The 19,620-nt window shown below is 39.2% G+C and overlaps 1 protein-coding gene across 1 annotated transcript in view; it reads right to left on the bottom strand.

The window, feature by feature from the left end:
• pcdh1a (protocadherin 1a) overlaps positions 1-19,620 on the bottom strand; it is an 87,129-nt gene that overhangs the window by 17,150 nt on the left and 50,359 nt on the right. Inside the window, exon 4 of the mRNA XM_059351517.1 lies at positions 6,342-6,561. Within this exon, the coding sequence (XP_059207500.1) occupies positions 6,342-6,561 (220 nt within the window). The remainder of the gene's footprint in view (positions 1-6,341; positions 6,562-19,620) is intronic.

Here is a 19,620-nt window from a genome sequence, read left to right as displayed (position 1 = left end):
CCTAATGTGCGCTTATATGTGTGAACTTTTCTTTCTGTGCATAATTCCGAACACTCATCTGGGTTTTCATCCATGTTATATACATGTGGATAAGAGCCGAGTTGCTTGTGTAGATCTAATGTAAAATGAAGAGGGCTGGGGATCTGTCCCTGGGAAATGTTGTAGAAATGTTCTGCTAAATCTCTGATCTATGATTTTTCATTTCTTACTATTTAAACTATTTTTTTTTTTATCATTGAACATACATTTCTCAGTTTTTCAGTATTTTCTCCTAGAGCATAGGCAATAACCAAATATAACAAAACCAAAGCAAATGCATATCCAAACTAAAATAACTACAGCCCAAATATGTTACAGGTTATGACAAAAACATGCTATTATCACAAAGTCTTCCAGTCAGCTCAACATAATGATGAAATTATAGAGAAATCACTTTTAAGTGTAAAAAAAAAAGGTAATATGAAATTGAATGCAAGGAGCAGATAATTGGAATAATGGGACTTCCATTCTGGTTCTAGATTTCACATGTGGCTGCAATCTCTGCAACACAATAATATGTCACTTCACTCAGCCAATTACAGACTTTGCTGCAGTTAATGGTCTGAGCTGTGATACCATGTCTCTTCTCTCACATGGCCCCCTTCAAAGGTCTGGCCTGTCTGCAGTCATTGTAATGTGTAATGTGTGCAACCAAAGTTTGAGATGAGTGTGTAGGTCTCATTGTTAGTGATCACACAAGCGAAAGCACATTTTTGGATTCAAATTGGGCGAAGTGAAATCTAGACACATTCAAAACTGTGACGTGTTGACACATCATCAGTTCCATTTTGAATTCAGCTGCATTCTCCCATAAAGTCATTTGTAAAAGGGCCATAGTTAACCATTGTCCACGGTGTCAAAGCCTAATCCAGGTTATAGGGTTTAATTCTGCTCCAGTTGGGCTCTTCCAGTGACCTATTTGCTGCAACATAAAATTACAAACAATTGGGGGTAACAAACAGCAGCAGCTGATGTGAGCAGAGCATAATGCGTGTGCTAGAATGAGTTTGGGATTATAAGCGTATTACTCATGACAACTTGCCTCAGGGGACCACTTGTAAGGGCTTTTTTTCCACAGAAGCTTCCACAAAACTGCCAGTCCCATGACCCGTCCCTGCTCGGGTGGTTGTGGCTCCACAGCAGTGGCTGGCATAGACCGATGTGCTGGTACAGGCTGGCGTGGTCTACTCCACTCCACTCAATAGTACTAACAGGCAGGGACTCTGACAAGGCACAATGACATCTGTCTGAGGAAAACCACATCCCTGCATCAGCACACTATACTGGCACCAGGCTATGAGCCCAAGCTGGCACCATAAGACAAACAAGCCCCATCAGGCTGACGATCTGCCTCTCTGTCTGCACAACGTCTTCCTCCACATCTTTCTTTGTTTAAAATGTTTCTCATGCTTTGTACACAAACAAGCCACAAACCAAATATTCACAGGGAGCACATGATGTTAAAGCAGTGATGGCTAAAACTGTGGTACCCTGTATGAAACTGATATGGCAAGCATTGAAAGCAGAGGAAAATCCCTGACGACAGGATATTTAAAAAAAAAAAACAGATATACGGGGCTACATGCATCAACTGAGAGATCTAAGGCAGCAAAATCAGACAGCATTACTGAAGAACCTCATTATCATGCAAATGCCATTTATTCCATTTTATCTCACCCTTCTCAATAGCCCATATGGCAGTGAGTCCGAACAGTGGAAGACACAGGGAGACCTCACGCTGGGCAACCGGCCACATCAAAAATTCCTCCATCTGTGGTCAATTGAGTTTGAGTGTGTGTGTGTGTGTGTGTGTGTGTGTGTGTGTGTACACGCTGGTACCAGTCTTCAATCCACCTGTGTCCTATCGGTGCTAGCCCTCATATCACAGCCAAGACGCCTAACCACTGATCCCCAGAAGAGTGATTATTGTCTAGGTTGGACTGGACATGACGGGATTGCTGGTCAAACTTGTGTCCTAAGAAGAACGAAGAGGCCTGTAACAGGTCCCGGATGGCTCATGCCCAGGGTTAAATAATTTCAGTAATGTGTCTTCAGGGGCCCGATGCCTAAACGATGTGTACGCACAAAGACTGCTCCTTTTAGCAGGCACCGGGCACATGCATGGTTAAACCTGATAACAAAATATTACTGTCAGGTTTTTGATTGTCCTTTAGTGCTATTATTTTTAAGGCTGCAGTGTTTGGCAAAATGTTAATCAAAGATGCATTAATAAAAAAATGTAATCTCCATGTTAAAGATCATTTCAGTTTATTCTTAACTGTGAAGCAATTTGTGAAATTGCAATTTGTTAAAAAGTTTTAACATTAATTCTATCTGTGAAACACTGATCTTCACTCTGATGTTTATTAATAATAATAATAATAATAATAACAATAATAATGATGAGATTTTAGCAAGATGATGGTTTGCAGGAAGGTGATGAATTAGTGGTAGGGACTCTACAAATAGCCACAGCCAAGTTTCATGACAGCTGCTGGCATGGCACATATGACACAGTCAGTGAAATTACACTTTTTGCAAAGCAAGTTTGAGGGCATTTCTTTGTCCATTAATTGCTCGCTGTGGGTGTGGAAATTAGGCATATGCATATCTCTGTATCTTTGTACACAGTTTCAGTAGTGATTTTACACAAAGTTTAATGCATCTGGTCCCGGCTGTGTGCTGGGGCTCAAAATATGCTCAATGACTTGGGTTGATGTAGATAAAAAAAACAAAAAAAAACAACTGTCAGCAACAACTGATGGAATGGAACTTAAGAAACTTTGTAAAACAAAATGACAACAAGTCAAATGAAGGATCAAAGAATGAATGTTGACTCATATCATCAACATTAGCTAGATGAAATGCAAATGAATGCAATCTTCTGCAAATGTTTTTTTCATAAAATTCATAGTTTTTGATACTTTGGACTTGAAATATATGGAATGTAAATAGCAAAAGACACAAAATTATGCATTCTCCTTGTAAATTAATCAGCAATACTGTAAATCAATGTTACTGTTAGTGTCTTAGACACAGTGGGTGGACAGATGGGACAGACAGAGTCCGTCCTCGTTCTCTGATATTACTGTGGAGGACAAATCATACATCTTGACAGCAACCAGACATACACGATAAGCAGTTTTCATGCTGTCTAAAGCAATCAATTTAAAGAGAATTAAAGAGCTCAGTGATTATGATGAGAGTCTATTAAAACAAAATAGCACTGTAATCAAAGTGATTTAGAGATTCAGAGTGTGATGCAACTTCCTCCTATGCAAACAAATACATGCATGCATGCAGGTGCACACACACGTGCATCTAATAGATAAACATTTCTGATGAGGTTAACCAACAGTTGAGTGATGTGCACGCTACACGCGTGAACATAAGAGTAAAAAAAAATTCACATGGGAAACTGAAATGAAGTGCACTCTGATAAAGCCTGAAGACAAGAATTATAAAAAAAATGGGGGGAGGGAGCAGCTGCTCAGGCATACGAAAAAAGGAACTCCAGAAATTAATTGCGGCAGATCAGGCAGCACACATGTCATATATCAGAAATTTTATTACTGTAGTTTGAATCGACTCTTAATTCCAAAGCCAAGAAGCATGAGGGAATATGTTGATGTCTACTTTAGTGAACCAGAGACTGCCGCAGACCACACACTCCCTTTCCTCTCTGCCACCCAGTCCAATAAACCAAGGTCATAGTACTTTAGTCTAAAAAATCTTTAAAAGGCAGCAAACTTAGATCATTAAAACATTCAACATGAATTCCACCAACTTATATAAATCTGACATTAATATAATTAGACTCTTACCATATAACCTTATTTTTTTGAGAGGTAGGGGTGGACAGGGTATATTCAGGGGTTGATAAAGATCAGAAGTACAATCCCAATTGCCTCTGAAAGCAATTATTGTTAATATCAGATGCTGTGAATGATGAAACTGCATGGACCAGGCTGCAGTCACACTGGAATGCTCACCAAGCACAGCTTGTACTAGTAACATACAGCAAAGGTCTGACTGACACCATACTTTCCAAAAGTGGATCTAAAATAGATCATGAACTACATCATTCTCCACTGCAGGCCACTGACACTCTCACAATGTAAATTCACCACTGTCAAAGTTCAACTTGTATAACAAAAAACACATCCATGTCGATATTTCCGGGGCCCAGTGATGCAAAGGCTGACAGTCTGGGGTTCATATATTGCGTTTTATCCAACTTAAATGGAGTGACATATCGTGCTCACCTCCCCATTTTTTGCCTGTCACTCATTTGTACTGCAATGAATAAAGCTCTGCACCAGTACAACCTGTCACTCTGTCACTCAAATGCTTAAAAAAAGACTTCACGTCACGGTTCAGGTGGAGCTGGGGAGGAATTCCTCTGTCTCGTTTGATTTTTCTGTCTAATCCTTCATTTTATGTGGGCTCTTTGTTATCTCCCTGAAGTGGGAATCACATTTTAATTAGGTCTATCCTTGGTTAGCAGTTCATCTTCGCATCTCCCTGTCCTATGTACTCATCCTATGGGCTTTGCTTCCTTGTCAGAGACTCTTAGTCCCCGCTTCCTGTCACAATCTAACATCTCCCCCATCTTGTGCCATCTTTTCATCCTTTAACTGCTCCATCTCCACTCACAATCTTGCTCTCCTGCTGCTGACAACAAAGAGCGCCCTGTCTGACAAAACCTGTTTTCTGCAGATGGGAGAAACGCTATAATCAGCTACAAAAAAGAAAATGCACATATTACACCCTAAGTGCAAAGAGCAAATGGAAAAAGTCAGCTGTTGGCTCATGGTCTGTAAACAGCCAGCCTTTATATAGGGCGACTCAATCTACCTATTAAACAGAATGTTAAGCCATCCCTGACCGCTATGAGGCCAGAGGGAAAATCGCTATTGCCAAGAACTATCCTCTTCTGCACACCAACAACTTTGATTAATGGTGTCACTAATTGACATAAATACATAAACAAAAAACATTTGCAGTACAGATGAATAAGCTAGCTAATGAGATCCAACACAGTTGTCTAGTAAAGAGGCAACGCATCACAATGCTACTATACTAATAATAGAACTTTGTCATCTGCTGTTTTGGCACGACGGTGACACAATTTAGCCTTTGATCCTGGAACGTTCATGCAACTGGGAATGCTTGGGATTGAAATAGTTTCTTCTTCTCACTTAAATAAAAGACAGAAGTCTGTCTCTGCACTTGGAGTCAGTCTTATTGACAAAGGTATATTTGTGTCTTGTTCACTCACACTGTGACAAAGTGACTGTCGATGCTGATCAACAACACTATCCTTGCTGATACCTGCCCCATTTGTACGGGGCAGTAAAAGCCTTAAAATCCATATGCACAAAAAGCAGAACCGCACATGCTCTTGAGATAAAACCATACGTTAATACAACAAACTAATGATATACAAATATAAGGAGAAGGGCGAGACGTTCTTGGTGAACTATCACCATGTAAAAGTGTCTAATCCCGAGAGCGGTGCAATGCAAAATACCATAATGACTGGAAATGCACCATGTGAATCACTTATCACAGTGTGTTACAAGACAGGTAATGGATTATGTTTGGCAGCTTAAGGCGGCAAAATTATTATTATGATACACAGTTCACAGAATAGCAGTTACAGCTTTGGCTATGAGTTTTTATTAATATGGACCTATGCTGGGACCATCACTGTTCAGCCTGTGGATTGATTACTGTGGCTAAAAATTATAGCTCCTGCACACCTAAGCTGCAGTGTGTAACTTGGATGCAGCGAGCGGCAAAGAAATGCTTGGAGTAAACACAGTGTTTTCTGCACAGATGTCATGGTTCAGATTTATTTAGAGGGCAAATGCTCCATTAGTTGGGCTTTTTAATTAGCACACTTGTGAGAGAGGGTCATTAAGGATGTCTGACAGTGGACCTGCTGATGAGGAGGATGGAGACACTGCTAACTCCAGCCCTGATCCCGCACACACACACAAATGCCCACACATCCTCCCACACAAGCACAGATCTGCTTAAAAACCAATAACATTTCACACAGTCATCGACAAACACAGCAAGTCAACGTCACGGGTGCCACAACATTTCCACTCTAAAATGGCCACAGAGCACAACAACAAATCTCCCACAAATGTCTCCATCGCCAACAACAACCCCACACACACTCACACACACACACACACACACACACACACAAAAAGACCCTATTAGAGTAATTTACATTTAAATACATATTCATAGAGAACACGACAGAATGGAGGGGATTGTCAGCGTACCGTTTTCAGGGTGCTCGGTCTCTCCAATGCTGCCATCTGGAGTGGTTCTCTCATAGTGGTCTTCAGGCAGGGTCAGGGGTCCAATGCGAGGACCAGACGATGACTTACTGCTGGGAGTCTCTGATTCCTCCAAGCCGCTGTCATAGTAGCTGTGCTGAGAGGCGTCCTGCAGGTCCTGCACAGGGTTGGCGGTGGAGAAGGTCACTCGCCGATGGGGATGCTGGAAAAGAAAGACAACAAATGAATATCTTTGAAGCAGAAAAAGGATTTTTCAACTACACTTTTGTACACTTTGTACATTTTTGTTCCTTTTGTTCGATGGCTCCGTGGAGACGGCGAGCAGGTTGTACCGTAACTGTTTTAGGCTACCGTGTGGCCTTTTAAAATTCACTCTTCAAAAGTCAGAAAATAGTATTAAATATTAAACACTCTTAAATATTAAACAGTCTTTTGCACCGTTATTATTCTGCTGATATTATAGGGTAAAAATATATGAACATAGTGAGGACTTCAATTATAAGGGTGGGCGAATTAGCAGTTGCTGGAATTGAATACATGAACTATTGAAATATCCCATACTATCCCAAAAAAATACCTAAATATGGGGCTTGTGTTTAAATATGCTGAATGATACTGTCCTGTGTATGTACAATATAACAGGATGTACTGTCACATTTTGTCCCCACAGGTATAGACAGTGGGGACACAATGTGAAGGATTGTGCATTTTTATTTGTTATTCATTGTCCATCTTATCAGGAGCTCCAGATGGAGGTGAAGGTTCATGCACAGAAAAAAAACACAATGTACAAGTAACATTTACTAGTAAGAGCAAGTGTACAATATGTTTAAAAAAAAAAAAAAAAAAAAAAAAATATATATATATATATATATATATATATATATGTGTGTATATATATATATATATATATATATATATATATATATATATATATATATATAGTGAGGTATGGAGAACATTTCTATACATCTGTGAGGTCCTGGAAGCAAACGTAAAAAACAACAACAGTCTCATCCACAGAGATTGAAAACGTAAAAAGGATTATATTTTCTGTTATTGTCATTATTAGTCAGACAAAAGTTTCATTTTCTAAATCTTCCACTGCCAAATGAATTCTGATGACAATGATTGGTACACTAATCAGTGGCCCCTGTGAGCTACTTCCTATCTCCATATTTTAATATTTCCAGTTTCCAAAGCTTTTGATGTTTAACTGAGTGGAAAGCTAGACAATATTTCTGCGGTTTAACTAAAAAGGAATCCCAAGAAGATCTAAATAAGGCGAACAAAAAGAACAAAACAGAGCCGTGTGTGTGGAAATACCGTGTGTGACCGTCACTGTTTTGCCAGCATTTGAATATCATAAGATTCGATTTTGCCATTAGATACTGATGAGATTTGAATGAAATAATAAATGAATGAATGAAAATACGGATGATATCCTGAATTTGATAAGTTGAAGAGTAGCAGAGCAGCATATAATAAATCATTCAACATTGCACCCTTTATCAAATTGAATGGCTTGTAAATACAGTTAGGAGACCATTAAATTTCCTCTTCCCAAGATCAGTTTACTAATGGCTACTTACCACCGATCCACAACAGAAAGATGACTCCTTACAGTGCACGTGCCATCACACTCCTCCCCCACCCCCACACATGAGCACCTCTCGTAAAAGTCAGGAAAGCACTGATACAGCAGAACAGGCCTGCCTCTGCTGCACGAGTCAGCCCAGATCAATACCACGGGTCTGTGCTTTCTACCATTCAACCACTTTTCTGGCAAACAAATCCATGCTAGAAATCATTCGAACCATCAGCCTTTTAGTACATACACACCAGATATTGAGAAATGCTTTTAGAGCTTAGGTAAGTGCTATCAACACTGTGTTCTTAATGCTGTTAGCGGGCTTCAAAATGTTCCCAGAAACCTGTTCATCTCCCCATCATCTCAACCATTCACATTTTTCTCACTTCACAGATGCATCTCCTGCTCTTTCATCTAAATAATGATTATTTGAGTTCTGGGGTGCATCTTGTTTTTCTCTCTTCCAGCAGTGCTACTACATCGCTGCATCAATAAATCATAGATAGATATAGCATAAAAGCTGTCTTGGGCTTCATGGTTATTTGTAACATTAAATGTAACTTAAGCTAAATTTCTTACAAAAAGCACATTTATGTCTTTGTTTGTGATAGCAGTCTGTATGCTTGGTGCATAAATGAGAAAAGTCGACACTGAGTTTTGGACATTTGCATATTGTCTCTTCCTATTATTTGCTCTTTGATTGGTGCATCTACACACAATCAGTAAGTTAGAGCACACTAGACTCCACTTAACAGAAGTATCAATAGAGAAGCCATCCAAAACACCACACAATAGTGAGTTATTTCACTATTGTTTCTGTGATACTTCAATAAACTTGCTATTGATCAATGTGGCTGGACCAGACGTGATGTGTCTTAATGACGCATTTCTAAAATATGATTGGACGTCGCCGAAGCTCCACGACTGTTTAAATGTTAGGGGGCATTTAGTTGTTTAAATATGGATTCTTGCTTAAACTTCTCCTCAAGGCATCACTCCAGAGAGTCAGCATGTTTCCTGGGTATGATAACTAGCTAAGGCTGCAGAGAGATGGGAAATAGATTCTCCTTTTAGTCAGAGCACAAATCCTTTGCCAGGCCTTGGGGGCTGCAGGGATGCGGCAAGACGGAAGGATGGAAGGGGAGGCTGAGCAGGAGCGGGGAGTTGGTCAGGCAGACACGGACGGCGCTTTGGCTGGAGGGGACAAGCAGAAGGATTAGATTCTGGGAGACTGGAGGCGGAGAGAGGGGGATTGTTTGGGCATTGTGGAAGGAGTAAGAAGCTATGGGGCTGAGAATGAAAGAGGGGACATTTACGATGACATCCGAATTCATAACCCCATTTAGATTGGGCTAAAATGGCCTCATTTATATGCCTAATATTAAAATTCCAAAGCAGATGGCAAGATACAGCAGGATTCTGTCTTTACAAGGGAACCAAGACACATTTTAAAGTAGCAATAAACAGCAATCATCCACTCCGTACCTTGAGCTCCTGTAGCTCTTTAGAGACGCTTTTTTTTTCTGTCAGACTGCCAGAAATATTATATACAACCTACTGCCTCAGAATAATTTCTAGCCACACATGAATACAGCTGAATATTTCCACTGATATGCTAAAAAGACAGAAAGAGAAGCAGCCAGTTAGAGAACAATGTTGTTTCTTCTTCACGAGGTATTTCATGGTCAGATGTAAAAGGAAAAGTAATAATTACACTATCAATTGTGTGAATACATTTTTTATACAATGAGAAGTGAGCTCGTGGCTACTACATTAAAACTGAAAAATTAGCTGTTCTGACTGATGGCCTCAAGCTATTATATAGCAAATATATTTCCTATACCTCATCACCTCTGCCCTTAGTCAACTTTGAATAAGTATTCAACAGATTGTATGCACACTGTCACCTTGATAAAAGTTTCTCTTGTGGACAATAACAAAAAGAGACAAAGGTGTGTATCTCACAGCCATTAACCGCTAAATATTTCCCTTTTCTATAGAAGTTTTAGTCACATATAAAAAAGGCCTTGTTACAGAAAATAAACATTCTTTACGCACTCAGGCTCAGCAAGGAGAAAGGACCATTAAGTCTTTTGATGTGCTTGTATTTGCAGTTGTTGTGTAAGCTGAGCATAGTCGTTTTTAATTAACAAAACTATTGATGTAATACAAAAACTTCTGTAAGAAAAGACATTTGACTTCATAAGCCCTAAACTTTGTTCTCCCTCTCATCCTCTAATTGATTTGTCTGAGCCAACAAAAAATATAGGCACTCACATAATGTATACATCTAGTAGGGTGTGTGTGATATCTTATAAAATCTGACTTTATTTATATAAATTTAATGTAAAATTGTTACAAAAACATGTTTTAAACATTGTGAGCTGGAACTACTTGGTTAGGGTTAGGCAACAAAACTACTTGGTGAAGGTTAGGGAAAAAGAACAAGGCTTAGGTTAAAATAACTACTTTCAAACACTGTAAGAGAAAACCTGTTGTTTTAACGGTAAAAACGGCAGCTGCAGGTTGCCAGAACTTTACCGTAATAAATACGGTAGAGATTTTTTAAATATTACGGTAAAAAGATATTGGCACTGTTGATTTCACGTTTAAGATTGCCATTTTGTTCAATTTTTTAATGTATAAATAAAACTTTTTTCCATCAAAAGAAACGCTGTTTTGCCATATAACTGACAAGAAAATACTTTTTATTAATGCCGCATAAATTAAAGATTTTACCATTAAATATTACAGTATATTTTGGTTAGTGATATGGTGTTTAGTACATTTAACAGTGAGAAAAAGTTTTTTTTTTTACAAAATATAAATACATATATTTATTATAGATAGATATATTACATTAAATACATATAACAATGTATTTTACAGTGGAGTAATGTATTTTTCAAAAAAACAAAACTGTAAAAAATACTGTTTAGGCGGATATATACATTTATAGTGTTTCATTGTTACTGAAACTGAATTCACTCATTTATTATTTTACGGTCTTTTACTGTCATGGTTTAGCAGTTTTTCACCATAAAATCTACAGACATTTTTACAGTGTACATAACAACTGGAAGTAATTAAGTAGGTTGAGTAAAATAAAAGTTGGTTTTTGGTAAGATTCATAAGGAATCCAAATAATATATTCATAACTGATGATTTGTGTGAGGTGAATCACGAGAATGAGGCTTCAGGAATGTTAGGTTTTGTTGAGACTGGCAGCCCATATTAAATTCTCGGCTGAGACATCCTTTATCAGATAAAATTCAAGCCACATTCATGGTTTTGTGGTTTGATATCCGATATAAAAATGACCCTTTCAAATCACGCTATTTGACACTTTGAAGTGACGTCACGTCCAGAAAGCTGTCAGCCCTGTTAGCTGGCTGCGACTTCTGCAAAAAACATACATCAACTACCTCTGTCACTAATGTTGTCTGGTGTGATGGAGGACTTCTGCACTGAGACTAGATATTGCTATGGTGTGAAGAGTGAGAGGATACATCTCCATTATTCACCCAGCCTGCAGCGTGCTGTTTTGTGTCTGTATTGGAAAAATGCACCACCAGTTTGTGAATGTACTCACGCCTATGTCGTTTCCACGGCCACTGACGCAGATGGGTTATTGTTAATGGTCATATCTAATCACTTGCAAATAACAGTCTGGACAGTCTGTCCTAAAGATTGGATTTGAAATAAAAAATAATGTTTTTGCCTGCAGCTTAAATGAAGGAATAAAAAGGGACTCCTGGGGCAAATGGCTGTGCCTCAGCAACAAGGAGAGCATCTTGGTGACTGTGGTGCATCAATATTGCCATTGCTGATTTGCACCACTGATCCCTGATGGGACAGCAGACACCACTGCTGTTGTGCTCTCCCATAGCACTGAGTTCCCGGTCCACTGTGAATGACCTGGAGCTACCTGACACCACTCTGCCGTCAGATGCCCTGTCATCCAGCCAAGCCTCACTGATTGCCAGTGCACAGGGCTGCTGGTACTTAGGCAGATGGGAAAGCTTTTCCATCGTCTCTGCCACTTTTTGAGCAGACTTCCAGCAGAGCCGCAGGTGACTTAGATTCAGCGTTTGAATCTCTGTCTCATGCTTCCAAGTTTGCATTTGTGTTTTGACTGATCTGTATGTGAACATTTGGTGATCAAGCTGGCAACTGCATTGTCTGTAGTCTAACTACCTTGTTGAAATGATTCCCCAGCGTACTGTATTTCACAGCAAGTGGCAGCTTAATGGTTGGTACATATGGTGGAACTGCAATCTATATAGTCTGGAGCCAGTGGGATATAACAGGATATTAACATATGAATAAAGTACATTTAATAAATATAACTCAAAAGGTGATATTATATTACGATAGTAGAAAAGTACCCCGGTGGTTCTCTACAAAATTGCCTCAATTTCATATCAATTTTAATAACAGTACATTCCTTAATATCTAACCTGAGATTTAAAGCTTGAGGGAGCATTGACTCTTGAAAGGTGTTAACCTCTGAATTTTAAGCCTAAGTGGTTGGTACCCCATTTATATCACATTGATCGTATCTCCATTTATAGAACTTTGACTGCTTGCTAAAACACATCTGGATCAAAGTCAAATATTGCATAATTTCCTATGAATTAATCATAAAAATTATATTTTTTAATTAACCCAGTTATCTATGTTTTTCCCATGGCAAACAAAAAAATGTGCTAGATTGGTGTAGCGTAATGAAAAAATAGATCATGCTATATAGGCCTACAGTAATCTAAAGCGGCCCCTCTTTATCTCATTGCTATGAAGTGAAAACCTCGTTTTTCAAAAGCTGAAAACAGCAACAGTGCCCAAACACTTTATTCAAATAAAATATCTTGTTACTTTGTTTTTCGTCACAGTTAAGTTGTTGCCAAATGTTTTTATTCAAATTTTTCTAACACAGAGGTATTGTTTAAACTGTGTCACTGTGACCAGTGAAACATGCTGAATATTCAGAAAATCAATTGGAGGAGCAAAGTACAACAAGCGGCTGAGCTTCATACCTTTGAAGAAGACTCATGAATGGGGATAATAACCCGCTAAACATAATCATCGCTATGTTTTATTGCAACTTGGGTGCAATTTTTTAGTGGAAAATAGGGCTTCTACAAAGACAGTTTGGGAAAAATGGAATAAAAGTAAACTGGTAGACTGGGAGGCACCAGAAGTTCAAATATGTTTCACACAGAGACAGTGTGAGGGGAAGGAATGTGTAAGGTTATGAGCACAAGCTGCATTTCATTTAGAATACAATGGAGTGTTTTGACCAGTTGTGAAGCCAAACAGCTATAGTATACTCAACTGGAATACCCTTAACTTTTCAAGCTGCTGGGAACCTATGTGGCCCTGTTTATCAATCCTGAGTCGAGGTATATCGTATGTGTACTGGAGCTGGAAGCCAGACTTTTCCTATTGAATCACAGCTATGTGTCTCTGAGATATTATGAAATGGGTTTTCTGCCCATGTTAAAGGAAACGGCTGATGTCTCAGTGCCCCTGTGATATGAAAAATTCAATTTAAAAGGATGAGAGAAAGAATGGTGCACGGCCTATTTTCATTCCCCCACACTGAGAGATATGAGAATGATGTTCTGTTGTGTGGAGGAAATGATGCCAATCGTACTGCAGAGAAATTCCTTCATAATTCAATTCAATTTCGTCTAAATCCCAATGGCAAGCTCCTCTGCCAAAGAGAGGCAGAATGACAGAGACAAAAAGGTAGGGCTAGAGACTAAGATGGAAGAAGAGGGGACTAAAGATTGAGACTGAAACAATGGAGAAATAGAGACAGAGTCGCAGACAGCAGCCAGACTTTCTGAAAGGTAAGAGGAGGAGACGGCAATACAGAGTGGAGGGGATGTGGAGAGGAGAAAAATGTTTTAGTAATGATTAATTTTGATCACTGTGGCATTTTAAGTATAGCCAACCAATTTTCTTTAATTACCTCACTGCAGCATCTGACAGACGTGGAGAAAAGCAGGACAAACGGCTTTTTGTGAAGAAATATTCAGACTGGTAGTGTATAGTAAATGTATAGAATACACAGGACACTTTCTGCTATTCTATCTGTAGCTTTAGTTACAAAATGTGCGTGTAAAGGCTTTGATCGCCTGTGAGAGTTCCCTGAGTGTGGGACTTAGAATTTCCATTTAGTTACAATCTTTGTGAGTACATCCTGGCTCTGGCATTTTGGGCGTGTATGCAGGAATCAATGAGCTGCTGCCTCTGAAGGCAGAGAAAAAATGAGCTGCACCAACAAATATGACAATGAAGAAGTGCACCTTTCAGTGTATGCAGCAAGCATAAAACCATAAAGACTGAAGCAGTTGCAAAAGAAATGCATATGGAACTGTTTTTATTTTCCATTCCACCATTATGTCCTCCATTCTCATCCCATCGACTGCTCTCTCTTCTTTCCCTCTTTCTCTACTGGCACACACACACTCACACACTGGCACACACACACTCACACACTGGCACACACACACTCACACACACGCACACACACACCCACACACACAGTTGTTTTTGTAGGTGCAATAGCTCCAAGGCAAGCAGCGTGGAATTGGAGTCTTCAAAGAGTCTTGGATTATCAAAGAGACACAGCTACCAGAAAACTAGGGGACACGCTGGAGAGGGGGAGGGAGGAACATAAGCGAGAGGCGGGGAGGGGGAAAGAGTGCAGAGGAGTCAGCATGGGTTTGGGTGGAGGATGAAGTGATCAGACAGTGGAGGGGTGGGGGTGAGGGGTGGATAAAGACCAGAAGTCCCTTTGTTCGCGTACTGTAAATGGAGAGAAAAAAGGCTAGAGTGCATGCATTAAAAAACAATCACATAGACCTTAATGGTCTTGATAGGCAAGACTGAATTCGCATTCTTCACTGTCTGTGCAGCCGCCTATTCTGGAGTTTTTCTTTTTCCCTACACAGAGGATTTCATTTCAATGGGCGCACTGGCCTTGAAATACCATAATGTTGTCACAGTAAAACCAAGTATTACTGCAGCAAGACCCACCATGTGTGAATATAGCTGCCACATCTAATGACAAATCTGACTGTTCACGCCATTCCATATGACAGGATGTGGGAGTGCTGGTGTAAATGCATCACCCTTCGACAAAAAGCTCTCCGTCAGCCCCTCTGTCCCACAATGAGCTATGGATGTCTTTTTTTTCCATTATAAGAACACCTCTCACGATAGAACACATTTCAAGTCGGTGTATGAAACTGATTCTGGTCGGCTCACTGCTGTCAGCTGCGGGGCATCATCCGCCAATGAGCCTGTCCCACAGCCACAGCCACCACACATAAACTTCCCACCGTCACTGACCTGGTTTGAACTAAATTACTCATTTAGTGTATGATCAGGCCGTAAAATGCTCCGAACACACAATGTCAAAAACAAATCAAAGTCCAAAAAAGTAATCTTTCTCCCGCTGTGCAACTCTTTCTGAAAAATGTGGTAACTGTGAGAGATGGGTACTTGGGAGAAAGAAAAAAGAGTCCCCCCTGCCAGCATCCGTTTGGTAATTTTGGGGAATGCCGTGACGTATTTTCTTTTCTGACAGGAGTGCGAGTATTAGAGTGAGAGTTGCGTCTATGCACAACAAATTTTTTAAACTCTTATCTCTCTGTCTACCATGTGCACTTGTTCTGTACTGTTTTAATGGTGGCAGTTAGTGAAAGCACTCTCATACAGCAACACGTACAAAATGATCGTCCAAAAGATGGAATTTTGAATCTTATAAATGAAATACCTGCCATTATAATAAACTGTATGTATGGCAGACTGTTGTTTTATTGTTAAACATTATCAAATAGGGCTGATTGATTTTGAAAAAAAAACACTTTTATTGAGATTTATTGATATTAGAGGAAATGCACATTTTTAAATTTTCTCATTTACATTAAAAAGGGTGATTTTTTGTGGGATCTTTCCATGGGAGTTATGCTGGGGAATTTTGGAAACATTCAAAATCCAAAAAACAGGACATTTCAAGTTTTATTATTTTTGTGAACAAACCATTATTTCATTGAACAACAAAAACATGAATGTTGAGTTAAATATTACTCACTCATTATTACCATAAATTCCTGTTTATTTTCATGGAAAATTTCCAACTTTGAAAATTCCCGGAATTTTGCAGTCCTATCAATTAATCATAATTTGTTCCTGCTTCAATTTAATTAGAATTTATCAATGGCATTTTTTTGCTTTACATTTGTGTGTATGTAATGTAAAAAGTGAATATACATAGTGAACCAGACTTGATACACAATATATTTTGAGTTAATTGGTATTTTTTCTGACATAATGAAATAAGATGATGGAATGGGGAAACACAAATGTAATATTCTTTGGTGTCAAGAGAGATTTGGAGGGGAGGGATGAGCTCTGGGGAAGCTAGAGAAGGGATCAGTGGTAAAACTTAATTGGGAAGGGCACAGGATTAAAAATTTGATTGGTTTAGGGTTTAGATGGTGATGTCGTTCTAGCGACACTCTCGTTGTCTTAAACTGTTGGGACTAAATATGCTAATATGAGCTCATAGGGTCAAAATAAATCTTATAGGTGGAACATGATTCCGTAGCGTTGGGGGTTGCAGTGGTTGTGCTACTAGAGACTGTAGAAAGGAACAAAAGCTCTCAACAGAGAAACATAAAGAAAGTACATAGGAGAAATGGAGGACACAATATTGAGCAAAAGAAGAAAAGGCAGTCAGAGGGACTTATAGCAACTGCAGAAGCTATTATCTGCCACAATGGAGAAAAAACAAAGAAGGAACTGAAAGAAGATGGTGAAGTTATAAAAGATTTTACCAAAGACAACAATGTTACAAAGATAGCCAGATTAATATCTGCAGCAGAGTTAAACACCACAAAACTTATACAATTAATATGATGAGGAGGAGGAGATTTATTGGTGGTTCATCTTTGGGCCAGTCTGCAACAACAGACGATGATGTTTCCATTTTACTGAGTCAGATCTTTTGACCCTTGAATGTAACAGAGTTTTAATAATGCACTAAAAAAGTTTTATAATATCAACGCTGGGCTTTACACACTGAATGGCTGTTAAATTTAACCATGTTCGTGTAATTCCCGTCAGGCTTTAAACAACTTTAAAAACTGGCATTTATTGAAATTATTGTTGCATTCAAATATTTTTTTCCACAATAATCTTATTAATGAGATGTGGGAATGCTAGCTGAAATTTACATTTAAACAGTTGTCCTTTGTTGGATGCATGTTTTCTAATCTAATATACTGTATCAAGCACTATACTAGTTAAGTGTATTGCTTTATTTCCCCGATGTAAAGGGTTCATGTTCAGGTCGACTCATTCAGATTTAAAGTTTCATCAGTTTCTCTTTGAGTGATTAAGCTCTATAAAACTCAGTTGCTCCTTAGACCCAGACATTAACACTTCCTTGGAGGCCAAAGCATATTTGCAGCCTAATTTTCAGCAACCATAACAACAGTTGCCTTTATAAGGAGAACTGTTGTGAATTAGAGTGACTATATTGTACCTTGGAGTAGGGCCAGCAGGGTGCAGGGAAAGTGAGAAGCAGGAAAGACTCTAGGAAGTAGACAGATGATAAGGACCCTTTACTATTTACCAGACAGACGAGTCTTTGTTTGTGTTATGCTGAGGGCTGCGGTGTGGTTCTGTATAGAAGCTTACAGGCAACAGCTCCCTTTATGCTTGCTACGGCTGCCTCTTACACTTTTCTTTACATACACAATATAATTAATGTTATGGCCTTCATAGGTTCAACAATCTGCAGAATGGAAACACTACAAAGGTCGCTGTAGTTGTTTCATACCATGTAGTGAACCGCTGCCTCCGTATTCACATCGCAACACATGAAAAACATGGTGACGGTGATTTTAACACATCCAGAAATGCGGTTTCAAGTTAAAACGTGACACAGTCTGACCTCAGCAGGATATTTTTGGTGGCATATATCTGCACTGTGTGACTCTGTACCAAGAACATCACAAGCTCCTCTGGTGAGAGAGAGCTAGTGCAGCACTGGTGTAGAGTTTACTGCTTGAACAGAAGTTAAAGGGACTGCATTAATTGGTTATGATAGCAGCCAGCTTCAACAACAACTATAATATGCAATTTATCCTAATATGGCCCCTATTACTGCACTGCAGGTAAAACTATTTTGGTCAAACCCAAATGATCAAACACTACAAACTTGAGCCAGCAGATGTGCTTAAAGTGTGAAGTAACTGATTTTCAATGCCAAAAGCAAGAAAAATCAAATTTTACATAAATGTCTGGAATTGGCCCTTAAGTATGTCAGATCACATCTGGTCATGCTCTATAATGCTGCTGAGCAGACGCTTTGGCAGCTTTGCAAATTGCGATATGTGTGTGTGTGTGTGTTTATTGGTTCTGAGCCCTCCGATGGTCAATTGCAACTATATTTTCTATCTAAATAATGTCCCTGGGGCAAGTTTCCAATTCAATCTCCAACAGCTGCGGTCCTAAACAAAACTGAATTAAAGGAAGGCAGAATTTAAAGGCAATACTTTAACAGAAAGAAGGAGTAAAGTCAATAGACTGACTTCCCACCATGTTGATGGTAAGTAGAAACAGGTCAAAGAAACACAGTCATTTGGATGGTTTTGCTGTACACTACTGGAATAAATATCATTTTCTACCTAAAAGTAGTTCAATTCACAGCCTTGTCTGACATGGATTATGGCTGATATTTGCTGTTTACAGTACAGTTTCCATTTGTTTTAGCCTGCAAGCAGTTGCTTCAAGTTCTGTGCAACCAATCAATATTTACTGTTTTTCAGCCCAGAGCAGAAGTTGCACAGTCACCACACCTTAATAGCTGTCTGTAGGCCAGTATACACTCTGTCAATGTACTCGTGTCAGCAAGGAGTGGTAACCTGAGTTGAACAAGGTTCACGTCACATACCCACATAAATATTGTAAAACTTCTTGAATCACATACCAATAGCAGAATGTCGATTGTCAATTAGTCGTTTTCTCATATCTCCTTTCTTCGTTTCCTATAAAATAATGTAAAATAAGCATCCACCAAACTGCCTTTCTGAAAGATATATCGTGAGTTAATAACACCAGAAGGGAAAGAGAGACAGAGAAGAAGATTGTCTGATGGGGGGAAGTAAAGAATCAGACATGAGAAAAATTAATCCTCAATATCCACTCCCTGCTGGGTACCTTATTGCCTCTCAAACTTCCCATCTTCAGAGTTAATATCTTTATTGCTGAAGCATCTGGCTGAGAAGCATGCATATACTTCCATTTGTTTGAACTGGAGCATAATTGGATTGGGGAGAGGGATGAAAAAGCCTTCAACCATACTTAAAACTTATTTTTTTCCTGGCCATCCTCGAGTATGTGCACGAGAGTGTGCGCTGCGGTGTTTCGGCCTGAGCGTGCGTGCGCATGCACATGTATGCTTTGCTATTAATAGCATCTCTCATGGTCTCGCTTGTCTTGATTTGTTACCCTGCATCTGAGATGTCCCGATTGGCAATACATTCCAAGAGCTGGATGATTTGGGAAGTGTTTCTGCATCTTGTTCTTGCACTCAAAGTAATCCTTTCGAAGCAACTGGATGGGGAGCCCTCATGCTCCTCCATCTTA

This window comes from Centropristis striata, chromosome 15 (genome assembly GCF_030273125.1).
Source record: "Centropristis striata isolate RG_2023a ecotype Rhode Island chromosome 15, C.striata_1.0, whole genome shotgun sequence".
NCBI lineage: Eukaryota > Metazoa > Chordata > Actinopteri > Perciformes > Serranidae > Centropristis > Centropristis striata.
This window is presented reverse-complemented; position numbering and strand designations above follow the sequence as displayed.